This window comes from Drosophila willistoni (assembly GCF_018902025.1).
Source record: "Drosophila willistoni isolate 14030-0811.24 chromosome XL unlocalized genomic scaffold, UCI_dwil_1.1 Seg141, whole genome shotgun sequence".
NCBI classification, from domain to species: Eukaryota; Metazoa; Arthropoda; class Insecta; order Diptera; family Drosophilidae; genus Drosophila; species Drosophila willistoni.
Window position 1 is genome coordinate 4,300,952 of NW_025814052.1, and position 12,455 is coordinate 4,313,406.

The following is a 12,455-nucleotide window of genomic DNA, read 5'->3' on the forward strand; positions in this document are numbered from 1 at the left end:
GTATAGAAGTGAAATGTAGATTGTGGCTTCAAAGGGAGGTGAGCCAAAAGGGGCGGGGAAGGGGGCGTCCGAAGGTTGTTAGACAAAGAGTAGAGGGACCTCAAGCCGCCCAAAAACAAATTAATTACACAAAAGGATGAAGGACAAAGGCAACAACAGCAACAGCAGGAGTCACACAATTCAACTTCTGGGCTCCTCATACATATACACACATACATACATATATAAATGTATGTGGTATGTGTGCGATTGTGTGTGTGTGTATGTCTGTATAAGGGAAGTTTACCCATTATTGCTTGGGTTGGCTCGTTATGTTAATTACAACAAATTATGCTCGTGCGGCAATGCGTGAGACCGAGTTAGTCTACTTTAGCCCACAACCATCCCCTCACCCCCCTTTAAAACCAACACACCGCGCGCTTCCTTAGCGTTTATTTTACTCTATGGGCCAGTCAATCGCTTATCCAGCTATTTTTACACTGATATTTCAGATTCTGGTGTCTCATTATGGCCGAGCACTTGATAATGTTAATAGACAATTTGCATACAGTTTGGGAAGCATTGATTCTACTTGTTGGCTTACATTTTTTTGTTTTTGCTCTAAATATACACACCGTCCAAGTTATAAACCAAAATATATATACTACTATTTTAGATTGACCGCATAGCCCCTTTTAAAATTATTCAAGAGGAGTTGAGTTGAGTTATACATAGTAAGGGTCACACTGGGTTTATGGACTGTGATGGCAACCCTAGGAAAACTAAAAGTAGTGAAGCTTTCGAAGAGATTGTGGTGCAATAGAACCTTTGTATTGTCGTGCAGTTAGAAAAAGTGATCTTCTTTACAAGCAACGATTATAGACAATTAAAGAACCCTTTCAATATTATTTTTTATGGCATACTTTAGGGGGTAAAAGCCAGTCTAGTCGTCAGTGTTTGGAAAGGCCATGTAAATTTTCAATCATAGCTCAACAATCTCAACCCCAAAACGATTTGAAAGGAAAACATATGTTCTATCTAATCGTGTATCTTGTGTAAACATAACTGCCAAAGCGACAGGGAACAAAGGAATCAATGCGTTCCACAGACGTCTCTTCGATAGGTCAAATTGTCTCATTTTATGACCAATAATTATTACATTAAGGTTTTGAGAACATTCAAATATTGAATGTTTTATGCATTAGTATTGACAACTGCACTCCCAAAGTTATGCTTTAAAAATTTACGAACAACATTTAAACTAAACTTCAAGCCCATCAAACGAAAGAAACAAAAAGAGAGAGAGACAAAGATGCCTGCAACTGAAACTGCCACAAACTGCAACCCAAATTGGCAAAGGCACTTAAAAAACATTTAAACCTGGCAACAGACAGTATCCTCGGACTCGAATGGCTGAAAACGATGGAAGGTTGAGGGACACTAGCAACGAATAGTTGCAAATGGACAACAGCAACGGGAAAAAATGTGGCCTAATTACAAAAGAGACACAAAAAAAGAGAATGGCAAGTGCAAGTGCAAAAAATGATCGGGTCACAAAGTGAATCCTGCGGCAAATGCAAATGCGAGGTACAAAGCAAATTCTGTGAGGGCGTGGCAGAATTGCAATTGCTGCAAAGTGCCAACAACAACGACAACAGCATCAGAAGAGGAAGAAGTAGCAGCATCAGCAGCAGCAAACACCAAACACTCGACACGCATAACTCAACTGAACCGAACTGAACTCGAGTCTGAGTCCTGAATTTGAGTTGAGTTGGGTTTGGGTCTGTTCTGACTTGGCCTGGCAAACTGCCAAAAGGACAAAAAACCACAGTCGAGACCTGGCATACAATACCCACCTAAAACCAAAAAAAAAAAGGAAAAAAAATGGCAGAGCAAGAGAACAACGCTTGGGCAGGGGCAGACTGAACACTGACTGAAACAAGGTGGCAAAGGTGTGCCAACAGCACAAAGGCAACCGACAATAAACAGTTCACAAACACACACAGACACACACACACACAAACACACACTTAACAATAAGGAGCAACAAAAGGAAAGGACATAACCCAACATTTGAAAGAAGCCGTGCGAAACAATATTTTTGCCACTTGCAGCTAATTTTGAATACCCATCAACCAATGGCCAACAAGGGGTATATCAAGTCAATACATATATATGTATGTCGGAGATTGAATTAGGCATTTCTAAGAATTTGAATTGTGTGACTACTTTTAAGGCCAATCGATCAGTGTTGAGTAATGAATAACATGACTGATCTATAACTGTAGAACACTAGAAATGTGCGACGACAATATATGCTGTCGTCGATTGTGCTGTTGAGACAGAGAGAGAGAGAGAGAGACAACTAAAAAAATCGTTAGTAGAGGTAGATGAGCGTCTCAAGTTCAGTATCTTTTACTGATGAAATTCAACCAGAAACCACATCGAGATTCGCTGCTCAATTTTAGTGACAAATATGGAAGCCAATAATGGAAGCAACGATTCAGAAATCCCTGAAACAACTAACTTGCCGATATATATATATAAAACACATATTTCATATGCTTAACTGTTAAATGATTCCAACAAAAAAAATATACTTAATAGGAAAATTTTGTTTATTTCAACAGCAATCAAACAGCTAAAGCGATTTTAAATGAAAATAAAAATCATAGAAAATATGATGAAAATCAAGAACACACACACACACACACATTATCTATTATTCAATTTATGAAATTCTTATATTTTGTCATACATAATTTAAATTCAAAAAATACAAAAACAAAAATGGCAGCCTAAAAGTATGCACAGCAAATTTATTTTCAAACGGAAATTGCGAACCTAAAGCTGAGCCGAGCAAAGAGGGGAAAGAGAGCCGCAAATTGAAAGTGTCAATGTATTTGTTTGAATTTTTAAATAAACTGTCTATAAAACATATTGGAATAAATAAGCCTGTGCGAACTAACAAGTTGAAAATCACAAATGTATGAAGCGATAGAGGGAAAAACATAGCTAACGACTTTAAAGTTGACTCAATGTTGAAGCGTTAGCAGTTTGGTGTTATTATTTTCCATTCTAAAATGTACTTAATTGAAATTATTTTGAGTCTTGGAATGCAGTAAGCAGCAAATCTGCATAGTCGATCTATCTTTCCATCTCAATTCAGTAGAAATTTGATGATATATGTACTTGTACCAAATAAGTGAAACATAAATCTAATCTATAACAGATAAATTTAATACCAGAGTAAGGAAAATAAAATTGGCTATAAATACTTCCTGGTGCAAGGAACTAAGTCATTTTTAATGACTGTCTATTACATACTTTAAGTAGGAAATTTTTTTATTTCAAAAGGATCTTAATTGGGTACAGAACCCGAATCAAATATTTTAACATTTTCTTTATAGTTTGTTATTGTTCATTGATTGATCTTGTCAACTGAATGTAAAATTGTATATAACGGTTAATGGTAAATTGATTATGTTGAATTTTCTGCTTATTGGTTAAGGCTAAAGAAGAACTAATGAGAAACGGAAAGACAAGAGGAGACAAAACGAGAAAGAAGCAGACTAGAAAGTTAGATAGAGAGCTGGTTAGATATGAGAAAAAGCAAAGGAAAAAACGAAAGAAAAAAAAAGAACCTAAGCTGCATAATTATTGGCGCTTCAACGCCGGATGCAGGCACTCAGCACACCATCCCACACACACATACACACACTCCCACAAACACACAGACGAGGACAACTGGCGGCATAGACAAACTGGGACACATGAACAGACAGTCCGTCCTGTTGGTCCCTGTTGGTGGACTTGCTGCTGTTGCTGTTGCTGTTGATGCTCCTGATGCTGTTATTGTTGCTGTTGTTATTTCTACTTGGCCTTCCCTTGCCAGCCCTTATTGCCCTCCAGCAGCCCGGTTAGACGATGCCTTTGCCCCAACATGGCACTGGCACTGGCACTGGCACTCGCACTCGAATGAAAAATGACAGCAATTACGCTTAAATTATGCGTTTGTTTTCATATGAGCGTCCTTGTCAGTTGTTCTTGTTGTTGTTGTTGTTGATGCTGTTGTTGCCGTTCTACTTGAAGCTCATTTCACACATAGACATATAGATATAGACATAGACACGAGTCCTGCCCACATTCATCCTCACACTCAGACACATGCACACACACACACACACACACGCACACGCACACACACACACATTCACGTACTGAAAAAACTCATACCGAGAGCACAGCAAAAGAGACAGAAAAGCAGGCGACAACTTTTCTCCCTTTTTTTTATCTTCTTTGTTATCCCTCGTTTTTTCAGTCTTTTCTTGTTTTGTTTTCTTTTGTTGTTGTTCTCTTTCTTTCTCCTTTTTTTTTTTTGTTTAGTTGCCTTTTAAAATTCCCTAAACTGAATCATGTTACGGGTAATAACCGACAAACCAAACAATATCAAATCTAATCAAAAAGTTCTAAACGAGAGAAGTGAAAACGCAGCGAACACAACAGCGTGCAACACAAATCTTCAAATATGCCATAGCATACTTATGAGGGCAAGGTGGGACTGAGACAACTAAAAAATATAATTTTATTAAAGAATAAGTTATTAAATTATTACAATTTGGTAGTTATAATCTTTTATCAATCTCATGCCCTTAAATCGGTCTTAATCATTGAACTCTTTCTTAACCGATTTCAGCTGTGGGAATCCCAACGACAGCTCAGTGAAATTTTTAAAGTTTATCTCCCCAATTACATTTCCAGAAAGTCTGAATTGGATTAAAATAAATTTGCTACAAATTATTGAAACTAAACTGATTGAATCTTCTTTTTTGAAGAACCTATTGAAATATAGACAGAAACGAAATATTTAAAGTAAAAACCCCAAGCGGAATATTGCATACTTCAGGGCGCCACGGATCAACAGACTCCATTTATATATGAGGCATTTACTTAGACAAACATTCACCTTCTACTTTGCATAATTTTTGATGTTATATTTCATTTACTATGATCTTGGATTTGACTCTTATTAAATCTGCTATCTATGGGTTGGAATTCGTAGAAAATTGTTATGATCAAAGCGTACAATTATTACATTTTTTGTTTTGTAAATTCGTAGGGTATTTAAAAGTTCGAAGAACTTTTTTTTTTATCAACAATCTGTTTTGTTTCATGTTCGCTTGGCTGCTAATGACAAAGCGGCAATAGCAACAAAAACAAGAACAAAACACTTGACTTGTCATTTTTGACATATAAATGGCAAAACAAATCTCTGGATATTGTTTTAAATGGCACACACACACCCATACTCACATACACCCACACCCACACCCACACCCACACCCACACACCCACACCCATACACCCATACACATGCTGACAAGAAGAGACAGTTGACGCTGACATTGGCGTTAGCGGAACTGGTTGGTTGGCTAATAAGACAAAAAGAGATAGATAGAAAGAGAGAGAGTGAGATATAGAAAGAAAGAGAAACACAACGCGAGAGATAGTGAAAGAGTGTAGGGGGGAGGGGGCGTGAAGGTTAAGAGTGATGAGATGCTGTGAAAAGGTTAAGTCAACTTCTCACCCATTTGATTGGCTTTCATTTTCATTTATTTTATGAAATTTTTGCTCTTTCTTTTCTTTGCCTTTTTTATTATTTTTTTTTTTTGAGTCTAAAAAAGTTTGCCAACTGAAACTCAAATTTGTTGTCATCGGCAATCAGTGGCCATCATCAGAGCATATGTCTTTTGGCCACATGCCAGTGGGATAGAAAGGCGAGAAGGGAAAGAGTAGAGGAAAGGAAAAGGAGAAGGAGAAGCCAGCACATGCGCAATGTAATACACCGCACTGGCACACACACACACACACACATAAGCACTTGGACGAGTGTTTTGTGATTTAATGAACCAAAATGTTTTATACTTTTCATTCTCTTGCTTCAATAATATTTCCTTTCTTTTAGGTGTAAAAGTAACCAAAAATTACACATCAATTTCACGCAACATAAATGAAAGATATAGACAGCTATCATGATTTATACATATGTAGACATAGATATTCTTTGTGTGGGTGTGTGTGTGTGTGTGTGTTTGTGTATATGACTACAAATCCCTAGACAAAGAAAGCCTAAGCGAACTGCAGTTTCTATTCATTCCATTGCATACTTTTAAGAGCTAGCTAACAATTTTCATACCCTGCGAAAACTGAATGTTAAAGGGGTATACGAGACACCTTTAAGTGATTCTATCAGTCATTTTTCAAATCACTATACACCGTTGAATAGTTATGCTACTAAAGTGATCTTTGATTTCATCAGATTAAGCAATCTTAATTAGGAAAAAACTATCAAACGGATTTAATTCGAAATTTATCATGATATGGTGTGGTATATAACTCCGGATGCCGATCGATGGCTCATATTCGCAATAAATAACCGTAGTAGTTTCTAAGAACTTCAACTAGTTAGTTGTCATCAACTAAAAGCTAAGTTTGTTTCATTCTATTAGTTTTACAATTAAGCAGAAAATTTGATTAAAAAAAAGTTGGCGCTAAAAATGTTGGTAAAATAAGTTTCCACTTCCATTAAGAGAAAATAAATGTTAAATAAAGACTACATATGCCAAGAAAACCAAAATCTATAATAACATTTGATCAATATAAATAATTTTTGACTGTTTAGCTATTTTGTTTGCAATTTAAGAAGCTCAACTTTTTTTCAGTTAAGTCAAGGGTTATTTGTTTGGTATTGGAAAGTCATTGGAAAAGACAGAAATTTTTTGTCCTGGATGCTTAGAGTTCTACTACTGCTTAAAAACACAAATACAGGACAATGTTCTCATCCTTTTCATACTAATAATTATAATTTTATCAAAAGCTTCTTTAGAATTGTGACCGTGTTTTCAAATAAATATCATATCTTCATGTAAAAATTATTCCAAAATGTTTACACAAATTTATTTTTAGGGCGTTTTTAGAATCTAAAATAAGATCCTTATAACTTAGACCTTACCAGAACTCTTTTGGCGCGATTAAAGTTATATACGAAAGTACAATTAACTTGGTCTATTTAAGGACTTTTTCAATGTCCCTTATAAATGGGTAAGTATAAAATGTAAAAGTGGTGGATATAAACAATTCGTTTTGTTTTACATGAAATTTATCAGACTTTAAATTCAAATTATGATTCTGAAGATACATTTATCTCTCTTCAAAAAACCTTTTATAAATTATTATGTTTCGAAATCGAACAAACTAATTCAAACTAATCGAAACTAAAAAGGCAGAGCTTCAAGCTTGCTGTTTGTTAGGAATCCAATCTTGTGATAAGGACAACCTCGGAGTCGGAGAGTCGAATCAAGCGAATTTAAACCGCTTAATGGTATCATCTGGTTTAAAGCAGTTTTTAGCAGAGTCATAACTACTTAACCTAAGTATTGTATCTACGAAAAACAGACACGAAGCAACCTTTTTCTTTTCCTTTTACATTTTCGTGTATGTATGTGTGTGTGTGTCCCCTTCAACTATATAGCAGCATTGCAGGCGTTTTGGCAAGGAAAAGAACACGAAAAACCGTTGCCGGCATTTTTGATGCCACCATTTCAGCATGCAAGCAAGAATTTATATGGGTGTGCGTGTGTATGTGTATCATGACAATAATGACAAACGGAGATTTTTACTGGTCTTTTTTATGACTTATTCACACGCGCACTCACACTGACAGAAACACACACGCATAGAAAACTTCAAAATGTGATGGGCAAGGACTTGCTACGCCCTCGACACCAACGCCCACACACGCACACACACACACACACACACACACACACAAATAAGCAAACAGTTTGGAGATGGGCGGGGGCGTGTCGTATAAAACCCATCGAAAAGAAAGAATAACTGAAAAAGAAATGAAGCATTTTCGGAAATGTTGTTGTTGTTAGTGTTGCTGCTATAGTTGGTGATATTATTGCTGCTGTTGCTGTTGTTGTTGTTGCTGCTCTTGTTCATAGTCAGACCCAACATCAACACTTGTATAGATACAAACACTGTTTGCTTGTACATACATATATACATATGTATATATCCCGAGTAGCCAAAAACGGGAATGTTTAATTAAAAGCGATAGCATAAAAGTCGCGACGATGACTCCAAATGCAATTGAGAAACGGCAAATGATTGCTACTGAATGGTAAATGGTAAATGTGAATGGGTTGAAAATAGTTCACAGCAGCAACAAACTCAATTAATTGAAACAGAGAGACAGGACAACCAGAACGAAGGCGCAGGAATCAAGAGGAATCAGAGGAGCAGACTGCGAATAGGAATAGGAATAGGAATAGGAATAGGAATAGGAATAGGAATAGGAATAGGAATAGGAATAGGAATAGGAATAGGAATAGGAATAGGAATAGGAATAGGAATAGGAATAGGAATAGGAATAGGAATAGGAATAGGAATAGGAATAGGAATAGGAATAGGAATAGGAATAGGAATAGGAATAGGAATAGGAATAGGAATAGGAATAGGAATAGGAATAGGAATAGGAATAGGAATAGGAATAGGAATAGGAATAGGAATAGGAATAGGAATAGGAATAGGAATAGGAATAGGAATAGGAATAGGAATAGGAATAGGAATAGGAATAGGAATAGGAATGAAAAATGTATTAAATTGCTAGCGGCTCCGTATCAAAAATTTTAAAGCATAAAAAGTGAAATACTCCTCTTCTCCTCATCTTATCGTCACCCACCTTTCCAACTGGTTGGAGGTCCGTTTGAGAGGTCAATGGGGAGCCTGAAGCTGGGAGTTGAAAGCTGCCTGAAGCAAATGCAGCCTATAAGTACAAGAGAGCATGCTTTTGGGACTATCGTTTATGTTTGTTGCATAATTGAGGAGCGCACACACACATACACACACAGATAAATGTACAGATACACACACACAGATATACATACATTCAAACTGATTCACACAGATACACACTTCAAAGGGTCTCTCTGTACCAGGCAACCTTAAGGGAATATTGGCATACAGCAGGGAAACATCTCATTATTTTGTTTTTTTCGCTTTTTTTTTCATTTTTGTTTTTTTTCCCCTTGTTTTTTTTTTTTTGTTATCGTTACTCACCTTGCCCTGGGATGAGGATATCGTTGAGGCTGACGGTGTGCCCGAGGATTGTGCGCTTAATGTGGATCGACTGCTATTCGCTTGCATTGCTTAGAGCCCAAAGACGGCACCAAATGGCGGAGGATATCAATCCAATCGTATCCTGTCCAGATGCCAACTTCAGCCTTTAACTGCTGTCTTAAGAAATATCTACAATTTAACGGCATCAAAGTTGTTTGAACATTTGTTTTGCCTTTTGTTGCTGCTGCTGCTCAATTCGAAGCAGTTGGGGCAACAGCAGACTGCTTAACATTTTCTTCGTTTGGTGTAAATAGTAGCTTAGTCTATACTCCGCATGATCATTATGATCATTATCTTATTTTGCTTATCATATAATAGATTTAGAATAGTTGAACCGTATTGGCTGTTGGTGTTTTCGTTAACTGGAAAAAGAAAGAAATGCATAATATTTGAGATTTACAATTGCAATAAAATAAAATTAGCCAGCTCAAGGTTAATCTTACAAGTAATATTATTATAATTTAGACAATTAAAAAAGGTTAGCAGGCAGTATAACCAAAAAAAAACAAACAGAACTAAAAAAATAAAATGATCACATTGTGTCTTGAGTTTAGAATTACAACAAATGGTCAATTTTGTTTTGCATACCCTCAGGCGCTGTCAGAATTCGTATAAGAGCTTCGTTTACTTCAAATGGAGACGAGATAAAACTAACTAAATACTTTAATACAATCCTTTCCAAAAAAGTTTGTTCATAAGATGCAAAATTCAATTAATATTATCTTTTTTTATTTTTAATTAAGCATTTAGATTAGTCTAAAGAGTTACTAAATTCAGATTTTTGCTGGTTTGATGGTTAAGAAAAGATTGATGTTTATTGAAAACATCAAACACAGATAGAAACACTATAGAAATTAGCTGTAAAAATTAATTATCCTGTAAATTTTAAGTCTTAGAAAATGGGACTTCTCAAATGATTACAAGCTGAGTCAAATTAGAAATAATTCGAGCCTAGTTATCGTACAAATTTGAACAGTTTGTGGCAAAAGGTTTTTAGACAAAGAAATTTTTGCTACAACTCTTCAGTCTGCGATCTTTATCTAGTGTATCTTCAGTAACTAATGTTAATTCAAATATACATATGTATTTTAAAAACATGTATCAAACTGAAAAATCATTCCTCATTAAAATTAGAGAAACAAATAAAAAAAATTAGATGCAAAACTAGTTGAAACAAATTTATATCATTATTACAATAAAACAGAATTCTTTACTTTTATCAAATTTTTATTTCACAATGAGAAAAATCCTTAAAAAAAGATATATCAATAGATAAATTTCCAAATGGTTGCTGGGCAAAATAAAAAGAAAATCAGTTTAGATTAGATAAATTGTAGCAGCAAAAAGAGCTTCTTCTTTCTATAAGCAAATAATAAAAGTATGACCAAAAATAGGGCTAGGTCATTTACAGAAGCAAGGACAGACGGGGTGTGTGTGTGTGTGTGTGTGTGTACGAGTGTGGCAAACAAAAGATGTTGCTGCTTGCTTTTGGCTGCTTTTGCCTTTACCATTGCCATTGGTTTTACCATTTTTCTCTGCTCTTCGGCTATTCTGGTGCTGGTGGTGCTGCTTCTGCTGCCGGCACGCCCAGCCAAATGGAAAAAGAGGGCGCACGGCTAAGATGCCAAGGACATGGTTTGCTGGTAGGTGAAGCACATTTTACGGCGCAGACATAACCTCAACTTCTTGCGCGCTGCTTACCACGCTGCCAACAGCAGAACCAGCAGAAGCAGCAGCAGCACAAGCAGCAGCAGCAAAAGCAGAAGCATCAGCAACGGCGGCAGCCATTTTAGGGGGCCAGGCAACAGCTTTACATGGATTTATGTACGTATGTGAGCGTATGTGTGTGTATCGTTTTAATTTTTCTTTTTTTCTTTTGACCTTTTTGTTCTTTTGTTCTGCTTTTATAACATTTCTGATAATTTATATGTGAAATTGTGTCAAGGAAATAGTAAATAGATTAGATAATCCCTTTTTGGCTCAAATGATCGGTCGGCGCTGCAAAGTATGCTGCACTTTTTTACTGTCACACACACACACAGCTGGTCTTAGGAAGCAAATTTGTGGGTTATAGAGGGGAAAAGAAGAATGGAAATAGGTGTTATTTACATTACGTTTATTTTATTTTTGGTTTTGTTGCTAAAGATTTGCTGCTTTGTTTTGTTGTTGGTTTTTTATTTTAGAATTATGCGTTGCGTTTTGTGCGTTTCGTTTGACGTAGAATTCCAAAAAACAAAAAACAAAAACAGAAGGCGTTTTTTGTGCTGTTTTTACATTTTAATTATTATTATTACAATATAAAATTTGTTTTCTATATATATTTATATTTTTGATTAATTAATTCTTTTTACTTTGTTTGCCCTTTTTTTTTGTTTTGGCTCGTTTAAAACAAACAAAAAAAATATACAAAAAACACTCACACACACACTTATTGACAAAGCACTCACTCGCACACACACACACACACACACACGCACACGGACGCGCACGCGGCTAGAACGGCGGCAAGATTAACACACACGAAAAAACAAAAAAAAATAACACAAGAAGAAGAAAAGAAAAACAGTATTTTTTTGTTGTTTTGTTTTTTTTTTTTTTTTTGTTTTGCAATTTTTTTTTATAATTTTCTTATTTCAGCCATTTGCTCATTTTTATTGATACAATTTCGTTCCTATTTCCCGTTCAAATTTGAAATTTGATTAATTTTGTGTGATTCTCTGCAACATTTTTTTTTTTTGGTTTTTAGTTTTTTTTTTATTGCGTGTTTTTTTTTCTTGCTTTCTTTTTATTTCGTTACGTTGCGCACGCCCGCGCTTGCCGCCGTAAACTGTGCTACAATTTTGTGTTGAAATCTTGCGCGTAACTGAACCGAACGGTTTTTTTTTTTGCTTCTTCTTCTTTCCTCTTTTTGTTGTTGTTGATGTTGTTGGTGGCGCAACGAGTGCGGGAGCGAGAGAGAGAGAGACAAAAACGTTGATGAAAATTTATATATTTTACGCGCTTTGCTGTTGCGTGAACAGCAGCCGTTGCCCCGTGCAGTAGCACTGGGAACTCTGGACCAGTTTAAGTTTTCGGTTATCTAGCTCTGCCGCTGATGCTGCTGCTTCTGCTGTTGGTGCTGCTGCGGCTGCTGCTGCCGCTGCTGGGCCAGATGGCTCATACAGGACGAAGGCAACACACGATGCGACACGAGGATAACGATGCCACAGCACAGTGGGTTTGCAAAATAGAAATTTGCCAAAAATGTATTTGGTTTTCTCTCAGAGAAATTCCAGTTAAATCCAAATAAT

At 36.1% G+C, this 12,455-nt stretch overlaps 1 protein-coding gene across 4 annotated transcripts in view; it reads right to left on the minus strand.

The window, feature by feature from the left end:
* LOC6648573 (MAGUK p55 subfamily member 7) overlaps positions 1–9,376 on the minus strand; it is a 58,028-nt gene extending 48,652 nt beyond the window's left edge. Inside the window, exon 1 of one of the 4 annotated variants that reach the window (XM_023179279.2) lies at positions 9,106–9,376. In XM_023179279.2, coding sequence (XP_023035047.1) covers positions 9,106–9,192 — 87 coding nt within the window. In that variant the 5' untranslated portion in view covers positions 9,193–9,376. The remainder of the gene's footprint in view (positions 1–9,105) is intronic. The other 3 variants (XM_023179278.2, XM_023179280.2, XM_002071293.4) reach the window with 3 other exon arrangements.
* Positions 9,377–12,455: the final 3,079 nt, after the last annotated feature.